Source organism: Apodemus sylvaticus, chromosome 9 (assembly GCF_947179515.1).
Source record: "Apodemus sylvaticus chromosome 9, mApoSyl1.1, whole genome shotgun sequence".
In the NCBI taxonomy this organism is placed as follows: Eukaryota; Metazoa; Chordata; class Mammalia; order Rodentia; family Muridae; genus Apodemus; species Apodemus sylvaticus.
Window position 1 is genome coordinate 39,145,538 of NC_067480.1, and position 20,232 is coordinate 39,165,769.

General features: G+C 51.6%; 1 protein-coding gene across 8 annotated transcripts in view; it reads left to right on the forward strand.

Moving 5' to 3' along the window:
• The window catches only part of Tns1 (tensin 1), a 195,033-nt gene that overhangs the window by 122,799 nt on the left and 52,002 nt on the right, over positions 1-20,232 (forward strand). For all 8 annotated transcript variants that reach the window (XM_052193078.1, XM_052193076.1, XM_052193077.1 and 5 more), the window contains 2 exons: positions 1,849-1,914; positions 2,909-3,025. In XM_052193078.1, coding sequence (XP_052049038.1) covers positions 1,849-1,914; positions 2,909-3,025 — 183 coding nt within the window. The remainder of the gene's footprint in view (positions 1-1,848; positions 1,915-2,908; positions 3,026-20,232) is intronic.

A 20,232-nucleotide genomic window follows, 5' to 3' on the forward strand; every position in this document is an offset into this window, starting at 1 on the left:
ACTAAGCATCACTTGTGTGCTAAAACATTGTAGACCTGTTCTAGATTCTGGAGATACAAAGAGAAAACAGTTAAACCCGGACTCTGAGAGTCCATGGTCTCATGGAACACATCCCACAAAATAGATGTCATCTTTGTTGAAATCTCTTTCTATAATCAGTGGTTGGTGATCTACCACAACCGAGGCTCAGGAAGAAAGCACTTAGGAGCCAGCTCAGAGGAGGGGTAGCCCTCCTGTGTACTCTGATGTGTGATGAGAGGGTTGTTCTGTGAGAACTCTTTGCATCCAAGCCAGGAGGACGTACATGGGAGGCCTTATGAATTTCAGGACAGATTATAATCAGTCTTGAAGCAAGATGAAGCTGAAGCTGACAAAATCAAAAGGAGGTTGAGTTGACACAGAGAGAATGGTATGGAGGGAGGGTATTCCTAGTTTCCTCTTGCATGGTGCTAGTCTGGAGAACCATTGAGAATCAGCAGACCCACAAGCAGAAGCCTCACCAATATCTGTCCTAGTTAGGGTTACTATTAATGCGACAAAACACCATGACCAACTTGGGGCTTGCTTTAGTTAGGGTTTCCATTGCTGTGAACAGACTCTATGACCAAAAGCGACTCTTATAGGGGACAACATTTAATTGGGGCTGGCTTACAGATTCAGAGGTTCAGTCCATTATCATTAAGGCAGGAACATGGCAGCTTCCAGGCAGACATGGTGCAGGAGGAGCTGAGAGTTCTGCATCTTGATCAGAAGGCCCTGCAGGAGACTGTCTTCTAGGCATCTAGGAGGAGGGTCTCCAAGCTCACCTGCAAAGTGACACTCTTCCTCCAACCACGCCATACCTCCTAATAATGCCCCCCCTCAGGCCCGGTTCTTGCATATTCAAACCACCACAGGGCTGGAGGCAAGCTGGGGAGGAAAGGATTTGTTCAGGTTCTGTTTCCCTATCACAGCTCATTATCAAAGGAAGTCAGGGCAGGAACTCAAGCAGGGCAGGAACCTGGCGGCAGGAGCTGATGCAGAGGCCATGGCGGGTGCCGCTTACTGGCTTGCTCCCCATGGCTCAGCATGCTTTTTTTTATAGAACCCAGGACCACCAGCTCAGAGATGGCACCACCCACAATGGGCTGGGCCCGCAGCCATCAATCACTAATTAAGAAAATTCCTGCCAGGCTTGCTTACAGCCCAATCTTACGGAGGTAGTTTCTCAGTTTAGTGTCTTCTCCAGTGACTCTAGCTTGTGTCATGTTGACATAAAACTAGCGGGCATAGTATCTGAGGGAAGCAATGGAGTAACTAAAAACCTATTCAGATTTAAGAAGAAATGAGGCTGGTGTGGTAGAATATGCCTACAGTACTCAGGAGGCTGAGGCAAGAGGATTTTGAGTTCAAGTCTATCCTGACCCTGTACCAAAAGGGTGGTGGGGGGGGGGGAGAGGTGGGACTCATGGGAGACAAATAGTTCACCTTCAGAGTGGTGAGGCGAGGGGGCTACTTAGAACTGATTTCTAGAAATAATGGTGCAAATAGTGGCTGTGGCTTAGAGTGCCAAAGATGGTGTACTATAGTCAGAAACCGGAAGGGTTGTGTTTGCCCCAGGAAGTAGAATTCTGGCAAGGGTGGGTCCTACAGTTTCAATGAGAGAGGGGCTTGAGGATAAAGTTCAGTTGGTAGTGTGCTTGCCTAGCAGGCTTGGGAAGCCCTAAGCCTGACCCCCATAATTGCAGTCCTCAAGGGATGGAGGCAGAAGGAGGGCGAGGGATTGAAGTCAATCCTTAGATGCATGAATGACTGAATTCTTTTCTCTTTGGGATCTGTGGCCCATTTTTTGTTTTCTGTCTCTTTCAGATGATCGATTTCCTGACTATGGCAAAGTGGAGTTTGTCTTTTCCTATGGACCAGAGAAAATTCAAGGTATAGACCACGTTGTGGTCCCTTCCCCGTCCCGTCCCTTCTGCTGTCCCTGTCTCAGTCTCCGCATCTGCACACGGTCCCTCTGTAAACATGATGTTGTTCCTTGTGATTTAGAGCAGGCCAAGGTAAAGATCCCAGCTACACCCGACTCTCTGTATAATAAGGATAAATGCAGACAGTGAGGCGCCGAGGTAACTAAACTGGTCTGGTCCCTTTAGGTCACCATCTTGATATAGTCAACAACTGAGGCCTTTGGCACATGGAAGGGACAGCCAGGGAGCACTCAGAGGCGCTGGGTGGATTGTGGGTATTTATGAACTGAAGTGGCTCAACCTGAAGGCCAGTTTAATAACAAGCAGCCTTGCTTCGTCTAGACTCTAAATACAGAGACCAGTTGCTCTTCATTTTATTTGAGAATAGAATGGGAGGAGATGAAGTTAGGTTACAGGCAGAGGGACTCTGGGTAGACTAAAGGCAGGACTGCCAAACAAGGAAAATAGGCTACCTTGAATGGCCTGACTAGTTTCTGTGCTGACTCTGAGGATGTAAAAAAGAACTGGCCTGTTCTTGCAGATGTGTGTCTAAAGTAGGGGACAGGGGCAGGCCTGTGATAACCTTTTCAGTCTGTGTCTTTTCAGTGTCACAGTTGTGATTTCCCTGCTGTCCCCACAGTGGTTCAGGATAAGCCTGTCCCTTATCCCTTCTCTGATCTTCAGAGCAGACCCTTGCTCCTGCCCCAGGGCAGGACATGGGTGGGTGCTTGCTTTCTCTGGGGTGTGTGGGGGTGGGTGGGTCTTCCTTTTCAATACCTCTTCCTGATTTGCCCTTATGATCTAGTCTGAGACTTCCAGGGTCTGCAGGTGACCCAAGTCGTCCCACCCTAGACATTTGAGACAATAAGCAGGTTCCTCAGGGATGGTCTGTCCATAGGAGAGCGTCAGCCTTGTGTTTATTCCATGCTAATATCGTCCTGTCTCCTCCCGGTTCCCCACAGGCATGGAACACCTGGAGAATGGGCCCAGTGTGTCTGTCGACTATAACACTTCTGACCCCCTCATCCGCTGGGATTCCTATGACAACTTCAATGGGCATCGTGAGGATGGCATGGAAGGTGGGTGACCCTTGGCTGCCAGGCTCTCCATGAACTGACCAGCCCTGGCCTGTGTGACCTTGGTTCTCTGGAGTATCCACAGAGGAGGTGGCTTCAATCCTTTGGAACCTGTCCCTGGGTAACTCCAGGCTGCTCTCCGTGTTCTTAGAGGTCAGAGCATGGCTATGCAGATGGCGTATTTGGGGGTCCAACAGCAAAAATATCTGAGAACTCAGTGTGGAGTTCCAAGATGTGAGGGAAAAAAGCCAGAGAGTGGGTGCAGTTCCTGTGCCTGCTTAACTGGCAGAAAACACTGACATATCCCATACTCAGAGCAGGAGGCTCTGGAGGGGTCTGTCTGTGGCAGCCCATTTACTTGGTTGGCTCTTGGAATATGTAGGAGGGATGAGGGGTGGAGCCTGTGAAATAGGCTCACTAGATAGAGCACTGAGTAACCTTTGAGTCCTCTTGGCTCTGGCTCTAGGTTTGTTTTTGGATTCAGCCACAGGATGGCAGAGTGTTAGAACAGTCTAGAGGGTCCTCTGTATCTGTTTTTGACATCAGGATAACTGAGATCTTCTGAAAGGCAGGATTATGACTTCCTCCTCAGACCCTGGCTGAACCTTCTTAAGGATACTGGTGCCAAACCCCTCTCCCCAACAAAGCCACCTGGAGCTTCCTTCTGTGATGGAGTGGTACTGGGGAGGAAAACCATGGCCTGGGGCTCTCGCTTGTCTACCTCTGCGCTGATGTCCTCTGTCACCCTCATCCAGGCAGCCTCCTCTTCGGGTCTCCTCAGAAAGCCATGCTACAGACATCAGTAGATACCAGCAAGGCTGGGAGAGGGAAGGAAGATTAGAATTCAGGGGTCCCATCAGAGCATGTTTATGTGCAGCACCACAGGATTGGTGGCTTACCCTTGTACACCCTCAGGGCACCTTCCTCTCCCACTATGGTCCTTGTCCCCCACACCCAGTTCCCGTCTTCGAGGGGCTGAGTGGCCTGGGCCTGGGGTAGAACTGAGGATGGAATGAATCGTCTTGGAGGCTGCTGCCAAGCTCCTTGCTTCTCATTTTGGGGAAGTTTGCATTTTTAACAAGAACACAGGGCAATTTGGAGGCATTTTTAATGCCTCACCATCTCTCCCTGGTGCAGATGCAGTGTAGTGATAAAAGTAAAAATATTTCATGAGCTCGGAAGTGCCAAGAGAATCAACGGTAGAATAATTAAGGACCAGAAGGAATGGATGGGGTGAGCCCGAGGGAAAGAAGGAGAACAGAAGGCCAGGGCTGAACAGGGGAACCTGGGGTAGCAGGTGGGTTCAGAGGACAGGCAGGACAGACAAGGGAAGGTCATGGCTGGCTCTGCAGCCCTCACCCCATGATCTAATTCCCTAGCAAAGAGATGGAGCGGGCGGGACCTCGGGCCAGTTAAAAGGTCAGCTGGTCCTCAGGACAGAGGGGCTCCTATTTGTAGGCAGAGCAGCTGGCCCTCTGCCCATAGGGGGGCAGCTCAGGGCTGTGCTGTCCCTTTCCTTGCCTGGCCTGATTGAGCTGCGCTGGGATAGTTGCCAGGGAATGGCTATTCTGTACTCTGACTGTGTGCTCCTTGCTGCCTGCCCCTGGACTGCATTCCCACTGTGCCTAGAGACCCCAGGGCTGTCCCTGGCTGAGGCCCAGAGACAAATAAAATGCCTTTTTGTGGCTAATGGTCAAGAGAAGGAATCGGGGACCTCTTGTCCCCTTATTTGTGGGGAACGTGTGGTTTATCTGTGCCTAGTCTGGGAGCAGGAGACAGCGAAGGAACAGAGGAGAGAGATGGGAGCCCATATTGAAAATAGGCTCTGTCTGGGGACTGTGGCCAGAAAGTACCTGTCACCTCAGGGACTTCTTGGTGGAGGGTCTATTGTTTTAGTTGTCTTGGGTCCATAAAAAGGCACCCCAGGTCTCTCTTAAGTGACAGAAAATGCATCTCATGGTTCTGGGACTGGATTCTGAGATCAGGGCTGGTGTCCCTGTGGCCTGCCCTCTTAGCATGCAGACTGCTGTCTGTCTGTCTGTCTGCACGTGTCTCCCTCTGTGTGTGTGTCCCTAGGTCCTCTTCATGGAGGACATAGACATCGTGGAGTAGGACCTACTTTAGTGGTTTTCTTTTGCTGTACCCAATTCTTCCTTCACGTACACTGTGCTCCGCAGCCTGTGACCCGGAGGGGATGACTCAATCCTGGGTTCCTGACTGGGGAGAAGTGGGGATCCTAGGTTTCTTGGGTGGTGGAGGGGAGGTGTCTGGCCCCTGCTTCCCTCCTCCTCAAATCTACCTCCCCCTCCCTCAGGGTTGGTGTGGAGCCTGCCAGCTTGGCCTTGGCTGACACCACAGTGTGAGCCTCCAGGAGTCCCATTAGTTCCTTGGCCTGAGTTCTGAGCCCCATGCCTAGGTCCCAGCACCCCTTGGCGTGGGGGCAGGGCTTTGTTTTTGCCTATGCTGCACAGAGCAGTGTCCAAGTTCTTCCAGAAGGTTCCAACACACCACTCTCTGAAACAAGTTTCAGTAACAGGGTGGGGACGACCTCTGGGTCCGAGGAGCCAGGAAGCCAAGCTGCCCCAGTGCTCTCTGCTTGATCTCCTCTGACTCCTGGGCCATCAAGCCGTAGGGAGGAAAGATCAGGGGTCCAGGACTGATGCTGGGTAAATGGGAACATGCAAGCGGATTCTCAGACTGGAAGCCAGGGTGACGGGAGAAGAAAGCTCATTCCAGGCCCAGCGGGGATGGCAAGGATGTTGGAGTCCACTGCTTCTGGGTTTGCCTGTGTGAGGTACCCAGAAGAGCCAGGGCAGGTGGCCAGGGGTTTGGTCTGGTGTCCAAGCTTTCTTGGTTTTCCAGGCTCTGAGGAGACCATATATTTTCTAAAGGGAGAATTCTAACCTTCTTCAGTTCTTCTGTCTCAGCTGAGACGAGTCCCTTGTCTACAGTCAGGAGTCTCTGGTCTGGGTGACTATGGAGGTGAGGTTGTCCAAGGACTGACTTCTTTTGTTGAGAGAGATGGGGGGTAGGAGAAGGAAAAGATATTACAAACAGGCAGCAAGTGAGAAGAGAACTACAGAGGAATGACACAGGGAGATGGAGAGTAAGATCTGGTCTGGGAGGCCTGAGATTTCGGTCCTGGCGTCCCTGGTGTCCCCTTCCTGAGGCTCTTCATTTTTAGTCCCTATGGAACTAGGGTGTAGGAGTGTCTTCTCATTTTAAGCTCAAACAGTGTTTCCTTTGGGGCTTATCAGAGGCCGAGATTATCCTAGCTTCTCAACTCTTGAGCTCCAGGGTAAAAAAAAAAAAAAAAAAAAAAGGACAGAGTGGTGCGTCAGTCAGCACAGGCCAACGATGCTGCGGTAACAAACAGCTCCATTCACATGGCTTTCTCCAGCCAAGCACGCTCCCTGCTCAAGGCATCTGCCCACTGAGGACGAGAAGAGGCCTCAGTTCCTTATGGCTTTCCTGGTGAGGGTGGCTTCATCTAGAAGTGTCTCTCATTGCTGCCACTCCAGGAAGAGGACTGGGGTGTGTGCTGGGCTCCTTCCAGGGACTGCCATGTTGTTTCTGCTCACATTTCATCAGCTAAAAGAAACCAAGGTCTATGTCTAGCTATGTAGCTCCAAAGGGGGCTGGATCGTACATGCTCAGAAGACAGAAGACTTGAGGACAGGTAGAACAGACCACTCTGTACCATAGAGTCAGTGGTGTGGAATCTAGAGTCATATGGTTTATTTGTGAACTCACTGGGTAAAGCTGTGATCCTTGGTGAAGCCATTGTGCCTCTTCTGAGATCATGTCTGTGAAAAAGGTACCTTAACAGGACTTTCCACATCGAGGTGGTGTTCAGAGTCAGTGAGGGTCAATGCTAGAAGCTCAATGTTTGCTAAGTGCTGTGTTGGCAGGACTCTGAGTCAGTGGTGACCATGCGTCTGTGGTGACCGTGCTGGAGGAGACCAGACAAAGATGGGATTTTATGAGTCCTGCCCTCCTCAGAGGTCCCTGTCTCCTTTCCCACTATTCATTGGGAATAATCTACATCTGGGTTCTGACCCTCTTTTGAGACTCAGGACACTTGCTCCAACATCAGGAGACTTACCCTCCTTTAGATTCCTTATCAATGAGTTAAGGGGGTTGGATTCCTAAAGGGGCTTTCAGCTCTAAACCAACCATGATGACGGTGCTGCTGCTGCTACTGATGATGATGATGATGGTGGTGGTGGTGCTGGTGCTGGTGCTGGTGACTGTGACAGAGTGATAGCCCAATTCTGGGTGCTGGGTACTTTTGGTTAACCCTCCCTGCCCCCAGATACCATTGGCTGAGCTCTGTCTTGTTACCTATAGACTGAGCTGGACCATGTTGGAAGTGATCCTAAAGCCACTTGGTTTGTTCACTTCTGCCCTTTTGCTCTTCTCTGCATTTCTCCATGACGAGAAGGCCAGTCCTATCTCGTCTCTGGTTACTCTGACAGGATGGCTGCCTCTCTGGTTACCTGACATGATGGAATACCTATATCGCTGGTAAATTCTAACTTCAAATCAGAGTTGGCTCCTCTCCCGCTCATCACTGGACACACATGTGTGTGCCCGTGGCAGGTTGTATATGTTTGACATACATGTGCATACATGCATGTCCTCTAGTCCTAACTTGAACATTTCAAGGTGAGAAGAGAAAAGGTTATGAACATTCTAGAACTTGCTTGCCTGGTACCATTGAGAGGCTGGGCAAATCACCTACAGAATTGGAGGCCTGTGGATTTGTGACTCTGAGTTCCTCGTCCTGAGGTCTGGAAACTTCTCATGCAGCTTAGCAGATTCTCTGGCTGTGGCCCACATGCTGCTCCCTACTCCTTCTGTGTGTGTGGCAGGGTTGGGGGGAGCTTTTTACTTCCTCCAGCCTCTCCCACCAGGGTCCTGCCTCTCGCACCAGGGTCCCACCTCTCAGGTGATCTCCTGGAATAGGATCTCAAGCAGCTCAGGCCATTTCAGCCTTGTACCACAGAAGACCTTTGGCAGCTGGAACTCGAGTGGCTGGTGCATGCCACCAGACCTGCCCACAGGCAGCTCTTGTCCATCTAGCTTAGAGCAGCAGTATAGAGCAGAGGGAGCTGTATCTCTGCAATCCTCCTGTAGCCTCTGTGTTCTGCTCTTAAACCCCCAGAGATGTGTGGGTTGCAAGGTTTATTACATAGAAAGGCAAGGTTTCTCTTCTCTCAGGAAGACATGAGCTCCCTGTGCTCGGGTCCCACTTCCCTTGAACCCTAGGGCACAAGTCAGATGACAGAAGGCCCTTGATGGTGGCCCCACTCCCCACCCCAGGCATAGGAGTGGGGAAACTGGGGAGTAGGAAGTCTTCGGAGCCACTGCAGTGCAACAGAGGGAGAGATGTGCACCCTGGGAATGGGGCCCTGGGCACTCTGTCAAGGCATCTGCAATTCTTGCTTCCTGAAACTTCTCCCTGAGATGCAGGGGACACTTGTAAGAGTGTGAGAGGCAGATTTCAGATGACCTCAGAAAACAGAGGGGGTGGTCTCGAGGGTTTGCCTTAGAGAATGAGTTTTCAAGTATGTGTGTTGAATACTTGGGGTTGCTTTTGAGTGAAGGTCCTTATAGGTAGCCCAGGTTATCCTGACACTGATCGTGTTGCCCAGGCTAACCTCACACTCATTGTGGAGCTCAGCATATTAGCTGTTATGTCTCTTTGTCCATCTGCTCTGTGTGTTTGTGTGTGTGTGTGTGTCTGTGTGTGTCTGTGTGTATGAGACTAATATATCCGACAGGAAAAGCTTATAGAGGGAAGGTGTTTGGGCTCATGGTTTTAAAGGTACTTGAGTCCATCATGACGCTGGTGTGGCGGTAGGAGAAAGCTCTTCCACAGCAGCAGGCGTGGTGTAGTATACGAGAGGACCCATCCACAGCGGTGGAGCCAAAGGCTGAGGCCACTGGATCAAGGGGTGGCATCACTTTCAAACACCAACCTCTAGCAGCCGGCTCCCCAGACATGTCGTGCTAAGAGCCTTCAAATAAATCCACAAGCTTAGGGCCAAACATTTAAGACACGAGTACGTGGAGGCATTCCAGATTTCAACGTAACACCCAGGCTAGTGTTAAGCTGGAGATATCCTGCCTTTGCCTCCCGAGTGCTGTACCACAAGGCTGGGCTCTTGAGCTGGATTTTGCTCGGAAATCTTCACTGGGTATTGGAGAAGCCAGCTCTTCTGGGCTGTGACTTCAAGATAGGTGGGGGAAGAAGAAGGAGGGAATTCCAAGCTGTTGATGGAAGCCACTGTCTTTGATATGTCACAGTCTGTGGGATAGGCCTAGATCAAGCAGGAGAGGTTTGAGTGAGTCATATATCTCGTCAGCCATAGTGGGGAGACAGGCTTTGTCCCCCTGGCCCCTGTGGGCAGAGAGACTAGGCACTGAGGTGCTAGGGCTGTGCCTCATTGGGGAGATATCTGTAGTGACACTGACGTGCATATGGATGAAATGGCTGCTGGGAGGACTCTGGGTTTCTCTGGCACCTCTTCGAATGAGGAGTCTTCTCCAGTATGCTGGATCAGTCTGTGGATTTAAGCAGAACTTTGGTGTCACCTTGTGGGTAGAGGAACCCAGCCCCATGACACGGCATCTGCCAGCCACCTGCCTAGCATTGCTCCCGAAGGCTGGGGCCATCCTGTCCCAATGCCCTTGGTCCCTCCGCTGGCCCGCCCTGCACTGCTGCTGGCAGGCTCGGGCGGCAGCCTGTGTCCGGAGCACGGGGTAAGCCGATCCCTTCCCTGCTGAATGAGTCTTTGGTCTCCCAATCTCTGCCATCGGGTGGAGGTGGAAGGCTGGAGCCACACTCTGAGCAGTGCCAAGCCTGCTGCCAGCGGCCCAGTGCCCAGATAGAGGCTGGGGACGAGGAACATGGACTCTGTCCCCTTAGGCTCTGCTCCTGTCAGACCTGGAGATGAATGGATGCAGGCTAGCCAGTCCTGGCCCAGTGAACCATCTCCAGTCAGAGCTAAGAAATGGAATTTAAGTTCTCATCGATCACAAGCTTTTCTGTTCTGACCTATCAAATATGCTTTTTATCCACTCTACCTTCCTTCCGCCCTCTTTCCTCCATCCTGCCATTCCTCGGTCCTCCCCTGCTTCATCCTCCCATGCCCCATCTTTTCTTCCATCTATCCATCTTCCCCTCCTCCACCCTCCTCCACCCTTTCTTCTGTCTTCCTTTGGTCCTGATATCCCTCTTTCTTTCCCTCCTTCCCTGCCTCCTTTCCTCCCTCCACCCCTGCCCAATCTCTTCCCCCACTTCTTAATCACTTACTATAAGTGGTAGGCAACAAGTTAGACCTGGGGTTTGGAAAGTCAAGTCTGGGGATGCTTGGGGATATAGGAGTGCGGGTGTCACATAAGTTTCTCAGCTACCCTGAGAATACACAGTCGTATGGGACAGGGTCCCAGCCAGGTGCCGACCTCTTGACTCGAAGCAGCTGGCTTCAGAGGGACTGACTGCATGTGGCTGGACAGACCCTGGCAATGAATATAGAACCATTCCTCATATTTAAGAGGGAGAGACACTGGTCAAAGTCTAGAAAACTGAGGTTATGGAGAGCACCGAGGGCTGGGCCTGAAAGCACAAAGCAGAGGCAGAAAGGGAAACGATAAACAGTCCTGTCAGCCGGACTTTCCTGAAGGCTGGGTCTTTAGTGGATGCTCGGTAGATCTGTGGGAGGTAAGGGTGTATGGAATGAGGGGTAGGGCAGGTGCTGTGTGCTGCTGAGGGTGGATTCGTGTTCCCTGGAGTCCCTCAGCCATGCCCGCGCCTTGGTGCTCATTGCTCCCCTGATGTTGAAGATACTTTCTGCCTTGTGATTTCAGTTTTTCAGAGGCCCCTTTTCTAGGAGTGCCCAGTGGTGCTATAGTAGAGCAAGCCATGACCTCGTGACTGGTAGGCTCTGTCTATCAGGCCAACAGCATTTACAGGTCCTGGGACCATGCCCGTGGATACATCTCCGGGCCCTCAGATGTCCCTGGGCTGTGGCAGTTGTTATGACCTATCTCTAGTGCCTGTTGACCTCTGGGAGGGGCTTCATTCTGCCTTAGAATCCAGCCCCTCAGTGGAGTGTTCAGGTGTTTCTGGATTCCGGAGTTTGCTTCTCAGTACTGGGGTGTCCCTCCTCCCTGCTTTGGGGATACCTGGCCTTGCTCTCTTTCTCTTTCTCCTGAATGTTTGCCTGGGCTGGCACCTGAGGCTGCTGCACAGGGTCTGGCCCCTGGCTTGCTGGTGAGCAGCTGTGCAGCTGACTGGCCTGGCTTGCCCTAGCCACTCCTCCCCATCAGCAGTTTCATCAAAGAGTTGCTCCATGCCCGGGGTAGTGGTGGAGGGGGCTCCCAGAGGCCTTTCATGCTGCAAAGATGAGCCCTTCCTGCTGCGGAACCCCACCCTCTGGGGTCAGTCTTCTTGCCTGCTTTCTGTCCCACTGACAGTTTGGGGCTGTTAGAGGGGAACTGTTTCAAGGGATCGAGGGCTGGCAGAGGATCAGTCCTTTCCTGGATGCCATCCCTCCCTCCACTTCCTTGGCTGCCCACGGGTGATTTATCTCTTCTGACTGACTCCCTTTCCTTTCCCTGCCCCTCCCTGCCAGATCTCCCAAAGCCCCGTGAGGCTCATGGGCTTCAGCAACAGGCTGGTTCCACCAAGAATACAGAGTGTCCTGTGAAAGGAGGGACTCAGTCTCGGGAGGGCTGGTCCCTAGGTGGGCCCGGAGGGTTGCAACATGGTGCTGGAAATTGGGCTGCTTTGGTCTAGTCACCGCTCTGTGTCTTGCTTTCTGTTGGCCTCGGGCAAGGCACTCAACCTTCTAGCCTTAGTATTCCCATCTTTGAAATGGAGAGAAGGAAAGCACCTGCCTGAGGACAATGTCTTAGACTCTGAGACTTATCAGTTAGGGTTTTGCTGCTCTGAACAGACACCATGACCAAGGCAAATTTCATAAAGGACAACATTTAATTGTGCCTGGCTTACAGGTTCAGAGGCTCAGTCCATTATCATCAAGGTGGGAGCATGGGATTATCCAGATAGACATGGTGCAGGAGGAGCTGAGGGTTCTACATCTTCATCTGAAGGCTACTAGCAGAATATTCACTTCCAGGCAGTTAGGATGAGGGTCTTAAATCCCACACCCACAGTGACACACCTACTCCAACAAGGCCACACCTCCAAATAGTGCCACTCCCTGGGCCAGCTATCACAAGGTTCATCCCAAAGTCCAGGGGCCTTGTAGTGCTTCCTGAAGTGAAGCGCACCACCTTCTGGCCAGATCCATATGAAGCAGACCTCTGGTCCCATGTCCAGTGTTGGCTCACACCGTCCAAACGCAGGCTGTAGCCCCCAGCTGGCTCGTCTCTCGGGGATTTGCCTCCCAGACTGGGTCTGCTCTCCAGCACTGCGAGCCTTGAGCCCACTGTACTGGAGAGGGGGAGCCCGGGTCCCCTGTGGTGTTTAGGACCTGGACTCCTCAGGTACATTGCCCCACTCACTCCCTGGGCCTTTGCTGAATGCCTGTGAAACGCCAGCCCCTTGATTTCCCAGATGCCGAGGACAGGACAGTGAAGAAAACAAGACCGTGGGGTTTCTATTCTAGTTTGGGATTAGGGGGTGGGGCGATGGCTCAGTTGGTAAAGTGCTTGTGTGACCATGAGAATCTTCTCATTTGACCCCTCCCCCCCCCACCCCCGACCCACATAATGCCCAGCATGATGGTGTGTGCTTCTTTGCCCAGCATGGCGAGCCAGAGAGAGGAGGAACCCTGAGGCTTACTGGGTAGACAGCTCAGCCTACCCGATGGGTCTCAAAATCAAAACAAACTAAACACAAAACATAGGCAGAGGCTAAGGGGCCACATCTGAGATTGTCTTCTAACCGCCACACATGTGCACATATGCACGTACACCTGCATGAATACACACACACACACACACACACACACAGAATTAAAGGCACAGGGTGAACAGGGAGGAACTGAGTATGTTATGAGACCAAAGAAACTTGAACTCTTCTCTTGAATGAGTGTTTGGGATGGGCAGCCGGCATGGCGATTAGAAATTTAAATCCAGGGGTTACCAACCTATGTTTCACTGAGGCTTGTAAAGGATTGAACTGCCCAGGTATATAACTGGGGAAGACCATTCAAGGTGATAGGGATAGCAAATACAAAGGTCCTGGGGCAGGAGCTTAGGATGTGTAATAACCATAACAGGGGCCAATGTGGTTGAAGTGAAGGCTGTGATTGGAGAAAGGTCCCATCGAATGGGGCCAGGTCACTTAGGGTCTGGTCACCACTGTGAGGACTATAATGACTTTCCCCTAACTTTTTCCCCAAATAGTAGATGATGACAATCTTTCCAAATAGCACATAAAGAAGCTTCTCCCTTTTTGTAGCTGCATAATATTCCACCACACATGTGTGCCATGTTTTATTCATTAGTAATTTCTTTAAAACCTGTATTCAAGTAACAGATCTTTCAGGTTATTTTCAATCTGCCTTTTCTGTTTGTTCAAAAAAATGCCATCAAAGGTTGTCTTGGGGATGGACTGTTTTATTTGTGCAATTCATAGGACACCTTTCTCAGGGTTGTAGGCAGTGACAGGCTGGCCTCTTTAAAGGGCTGTGCTAATTGATGCTTGCTGTTAGAGGGCAATCTACCCCAACCCCCGTGTGTCCCCCCCAGTGAGATACTGCAGAAAGCCAACACCTTCTTTACCTCTGCCCACTTTCCTGAGAGCCAGGTAGTTTTGCCCCTGTTTCACAGACAGAAGCTTAAGCAGAGACTATGGCTTCCTAGTAGTGTTTGCACCATCAGCTGAGCCTGAGTTCTGGTCCCCACTGTTCACCATTCCCACACTTCTCCTCAGATCTTCACATCACCCGAGGTCTGGAGGAACCCTGCCTGCATCCTGGAGACCCTTGCAGACCAGGGGCCGGGCAGCCTTGGCAAGCTGGGACAAAGCTGCTGTTTCTCTTGCCCCCTCCCATTCCCAGCTACAGAAGGGCAGCTTGGGAGTCAAGTGGGGGTGGGGCAGCTAATTCTGCTGTGGGTGGGGAGCCGCCACCACTGCAGCAAGCTCAGCTCGCTCAGGGATTAAGTTTCAGCATTTCTCAGATGGAAACAAATTGGCCTCTTTATTGCTTGGCCTGGCCTTTGGGACCACTATAGGCTGGTGCATTTTTACAGACTTCCTGTAAGTCACTGGTTATGTCCTAGCCCCAGGGCAGAAAATAGCCTCAGAGGAAGGAACCTTTAGCCAGTGGCAGGACCAACAGGAGGGGAGAAACAGGTGTCCCAGCTGATCAGTACCTGGCTGAACATCTTCCTGAAGCTGGGCTTGCGTCCAGGGATCTCCCACTGGTCGGAGGAACAAACCAAGGCCAGCAACAGTCACCCCTTGGCACCCTTGCCTGTGACCTCCCTGCTGCTGCCACTGCTACCTTATAACACCTTGCTGAGCTGGGTGAGGCCCCTCTATTGCACGGTGGGTGGCTGGAGGGAGGAGGGCAGAGGTGGGTGTGGATTTTAGCTGTAGGTGGGGATGGAGGACTGATAGCTGAAAGAACTCTCTCTTTTCTCCTTCCCTTTCCCTCCCTCTCCCCCTCCCTCCCTCCCTCCCTCCCTCCTTTCTTCCTCCCTCCCTCCCTCCCTCCCTCTCTCCCTCCCTCCCTCCCTCTCTCCCTCCCTCCCTCCCTCCCTCCCTCCCTCCCTCCCTCCCTCCCTCCTTTCTTCCTCCCTCCCTCCCTCCCTCCCTCCCTCCCTCCCTCCCTCCCTCCCTCCCTCCCTCCTTCCTTCCTTCCTTCCTTCCTTCCTTCCTTCCTTCCTTCCTTCCTTTCTTGGAGACATGGTTTCTGTGTTGTTCTGACTGTCCTAGAACTCACTCTGTAGACCAGACGGGCCTTGGGTGCAGAAATCCACCCACTTCCTGAGTTCTGGGGTTACAGTTGTGAACCACCACTGCCAAGCTTCAGGGCGGCTTTCCTTGAAGCTGGGGTGAATATTTCTACCTGTGTGGGTGTCATGAGTGACTGTGGTTAGTGTCTGTGAAGGAACACTGCGACTTCTAGAGTTCTCTGACAAGATTCACTTTCTGTGGAAAGAGGATGCACTGTCTTCCCCTCCAGACTTCCTGTTCCCACTTCTCTCCTTTCTTGAAACTGTTTGCACCCAAAGCTTCTCCCACAGGGACATAGGTCTTCTCTCCAGGGTGGGGCTGGATGCCCTCCAGCCCCTCTGGCTCCAGCTGGATTCTCCTTGTCTGGTGAGCTGAGGCAAAACCAGCCCCGAAGCCCTCACTTTTTGCTGCCCAGTTTCCCCATCTTGACAGCTGTCACTGACGCTTGTCTGAGGCTTTTGCTGTTTGTGGCTTTGATTGCTTGGGGGAAAAAATTCAGCTGCAAGCATTCTTTGATGTTGGTTCTGTCCCACCCCCCCCCCCCAGGCCAGTGAGGTCAGACTTCGATATGAAAGCCAAAGCTTTCCTCAGATCTCTCCTCTCCCTTCCTCCCTCAAAGCCTGCTCTGTATGAACAAAGGTTGAGAGTCCCGAGTCCCGCAGGTGCTCCCTGTAGGATGCCAGGGCAGAAGGGCCAGAGCTGGGCCAGGGGGCTGCCTCCCATCCAGGAAGGTTCCCTGTGGGCTGGAGGGCTTGGTTGGGGGCGGGTCACTTCACTCAGCACAGGAGGGAACTGCCTGGTTTAAAAGGGAACACAAACCATCTGTGTCTGCTGCTAGCCTACACTCACTCACGTGAAAACTCCACAGAACCCCCTGCCCCCCCCCACAGTTCCGTGTTGTGTACTGAGTCCCCAGATTACTCTGTAGAGAACTCCATGGACCATTCCACACAGCCTCTTCTAATACGCTGAAACACATAGACTTACAGTCCTTACAGTGAGAGACTGTGTCATTTTGGGTAAAACATTGAGATTGGCCCACTCTTGAAGCTGGGTCCTTATGTGACTGTGGACTGCTCAGATGGGTGCTATGTGTTCTCCTCAAGCTCAGAGTCCTCCTTGGGGTGCATGCAGTTCCCAGGGAGCCCCTTCAAGGCACCTCCATACTGGCCTAGTCACTGGTGTGTGGATGGGCGGTTCTGAGATGTCACGTGGTCTCATGCGGTTTTTCCTCGCTTGCCAATGGTGCCTCAGAGCCCTGTCTGCGTGCCTTGCTATCTCCTTTCGACTGCGTCTTGGTCTTGGAGAACAGGAAGAGCATGTGGCTGAGACCACCTTGAGCGAGTGTCTAGCTGCTGGGTTGGGCAGGCAGTTATGGAGGCCAGCCAAAGACACCTGGTTAGGCACGGACGCTTGGTGACTGGCTATAGGCATTGATTCAGCCTCCTTCTCTTCCCAAGCTCATTCGTCCTTCTCTGCCTTCTCCTCCACCTTCCCAGTGAGGGTGCTTCTGAAGCACATCTGTACTGGGAGTGATGGGGTAAGTTGAGGCAGGAGGGCTATGGACAGATGTTCCTCCATCCTTTATCCGATGCATTTGTCTATCTGGGAGCTGACAGTCCCCCTCCTGCATAATCTTATCCTGTTCTTAAGGGGACATATCCCCAGACTGGATCTGCCTGCTGCCTTTCTGGAATAGGTGTGGAGACCCCAGCAGCCTGACTCCCCGTAGCCTGCCCTGCCCCTGTAGCCCTGAGCTGCACTTCTTCAGGTCTTTTGGGCTGGTGTGGTATGGGATCCTAGGGTATTCTGAGAGTATGTTTCTAACACACACATGGACTCACACACACACACACACACACATACACACACACACACACACACACACACACACACACACACACGCATACTCAGGCAACAGGCCCTCTTCTTTTCTTTCCTAGTGACCTTCCCTCTCTCCCTTTCCTTCCCTCCCTGCACCTTCAGCACCTTGACATCGTGTCTGTCATGGGGTATGTGTGGGATGCTTTTTCTTGGCCCCACCCTTCCAACCATGCCTGCAGCCTCCTTGATGATCCTGAGTTCTCCCTTGAACAAGACATTTTAGAGCTCCAAGCTTTCCTCTGTTATTTTGTCACAGTGGAAATGAAACCAGCCAAGCTCATGCAGTAAGCAGCTAAACTAGAGTCCAGTCTGTTGGGAACTCAGCCTCTCCTGCCTGGACTCTCTTCTCTCTATCTAACTCAAGTCTACCTGCTATATGCTAATGGCATTTCTTCCCTCTATAACCCACAATGCCCCTGGCTACATACTCCCTGGGTGACAACCTTACCTGGTGCTGCACGCCCCTACCCCACCCCGATCTCTTCCAGCTTTGTTGCAAGGACTCGCTCACAGACTATGAAGTAGCACTCCTTGGGGACAATGTTCTGTTTCTGTCCTAACCCCAAGACTGTCGGAAGTCAAAACACATAATCATTTTGTCCCGTAAGAACAAGGGCCAAGGGGCTGAGGAGATGGTTTAGTTGGCAAAGTGCTTGTCTTGTAAGCATGGAGACCCCAGTTCTGTCCCCAGTACCCATGTATAAAGCCAGGTGTGGTGGGAAGGTGTTTGTAATCTCAGTGATAGAGAGCCAGGCACAGGAGGATCTTTGGGCCTGATAACCACTCCCCCTTAACTTACTTGGTGAATTCCAGGCCAGCGAGGGACCCTGCCTCAAAAGAGAAAAGGTAGATAGTGCTGAGGAAAGACCTCTGAGATTGACCTCTGTCCTCTACACACTCACAGGCACACAAGTATATGCTCACTCTCCCAAATGCACACATGTGTGCACACAGAGAGAAAGGGGAGAGGCATTTATGTTGAACAAGATCCAAGAGCCAGGCCCGGGGAGATGCTTCTACACTTGCCAGAGGATAGATAGACAGAAGGGTTAGGACAGAAACAGGAAATGACAGTGAGAAGGGACCCAGCCTATCAAAGTTGCGCCATGGCAACTGGGCTCCCTCCCCTCCCCAGATCTGGACTCTGCTGGGCCAAGGCTGTCCTGGGGAGGGTAAAGTCTTTGGACTCACAAGCTGAAGCTGCTTCTCCAATGAGGTGTGGCCCTCTAGTGTCCCACCCTCTTTGTACCATTAGACCAGCTGAAGGTGCTTGTGGTTGTGTGTTGTGTATGTGTGTGTGTGTGTGTGTGTGTGTCCTAGGACCCTCTAGCCACCTCCCTCTGTGCGTGTATCCTGGATCTGGCAGCAGGGGTGACTTCCTTCCGGGAGGCAGTGGCTGAGTTGTGATCTTGGCTCTGGCTCTAACCATCTGTGGAGCCCTCTGCTTCCCAGAGTTGGACGGATGGGATCGGGTGGACCAGTCGCTGAGCTCAGGATGTCCCCTGGGCTGACTGTGCTATGATTCTAGGAAATGGCCTGGGATGGCTGCCCACAGTGGCAGCAAATCTGGAGACTTGATAAACCCTGGGTACCTGGAGGCAGCCAAAGGTCTGCCTTCCTGTCTCCAGAGTCTTGAACTTATGTATAATGCTACCATGCCTCTTGGCTGCGGGGAACGCTGGCTGCTTCAGCTGTCAGAGCAGCACTGTACTGAACAGCTTCAGTGTTTCAGTGACATCACAGTCTCCAGGGGCTGGGTCATTTCCTGAGACTCTTGTCTTTGCTGCATCGCTAGCAGATGATGGGTAAGCATAGGCAATGGGGTTAGGTATACTCTGAAGCTGTGTTACAAAAAACAAAAATGTGGCTTCCAAACTGTACAAGGTAGCATACTTCTCATGTGGGCTGCTGTAGATCCTCCTCCTGAGAGTGACAAAGGCCCTGGGAACAGATCAGGTGACACAGATAAGCCAGTGAGGGGGGACTGTCCAGGGGACTCAGAGGACATCGCACACACCTTGGGTACCACCTGGGCTCTCATGGAGAACATTGATTTGTTCTAAGATCCTCAAAGAACCCCATAAAGTCACCTGAGAGACGATGCTAATGACAGCTAAGAGTGCCTGTGTCTGTTCCTTAAAGAGAAGATGGATATTTGTGGGGAGATGGTAAGATCATAATAGGAAATGTTTTGATTCCACGAGGACCATCATTGGGCAAACCTGGCTGTGTCCATAAGGGCTTTTGTTTTGTTTTGTTTTGTTTTGTTTTGTTTTGAGACAGGGTTTCTCTGTGTAGCCCTGGCTGTCCTAGAACGCACTCTGTAGACCAGGCTGGCCTCGAACTCAGAAATCCGCCTGCCTCTGCCTCCCAAGTGCTGGGATTACAGGCATGTGCCACCACGCCTGGCTACAGCATAAGGGTATTTTAAAGCTCAGATTCTCAAGCCACTGAGATTTCTACCTTTGGGGGGAAGGCAGGGCCTGAAGCCAGGGTCTCCCTCCCTCCGTCCTTACCTTGTTCCTTTCCCCTGGCCTTTTTTTCTTTTTTTCTTTAACACAGGACCTCACTATATAGCCCAGGGTAGATTCGAACTTGCTTCAGTCTTGTGTTAGCCTCCTAAGGGAAGGCTGTTCAGATAGTCAGGGTATTCAGAGGATTCCCCAGGGGCTTTTATTGCTTTCTGGTTTTTTTTGGTTGGGGTCATGCTTTGCACTGGTTCTTGTACCTACTGTTTGCACAGCACTGTACGTGGGCTAGGCTGCTTTATGAACCGACTTCAGGAGTGTGTATATTGTAATATATATATTAGAAAAAGGTAGCCAAGCATGGTGGTACACATCTCTCATCTAAGCCCTTAGGAGGCAGAGTCAGGAGGATCAGGAACTCAAAGCCATCACATAGTAAGTTCAAGACCAGCCTGGGCTACATAAGATCTGTTATCAAAAGATTTAAAAAAAAATCAAAGGAAAAGAAAAACATGTATAATTCACATTGTGAATCTGTGATCTCATGGGGTTTGGTGCTCTGAACTGGTTTAAGTTAAATTTATTTTAGTAATTCACAAAATACTACAGATGGTGTTCAGATGGGTAGATGAAATCAAATTGGGCCGCTGCTGCTGCTGTGGTGGGGCTGGGTGGGGACAGAGATGCTGATGTGGGCTCCTTAACTCTTTCAGGAGCTTGGGTTTTCTTGGTTAGTTCTAGGAGGTTCTATGGTGGCAAGAGGGCCATTGCATAGTAGTCCCTGTAGACTCTGATCTCCACCAATTTGGGAATTCTAGCTATGGGATAATTTTTCTAGCCCCTCTCTCCCTATCTTTAATGGGTTATAAAGACCAAGGACCAAGGCTGTGGCTTGAGGAGAGTGCTGTGGCCTAGCA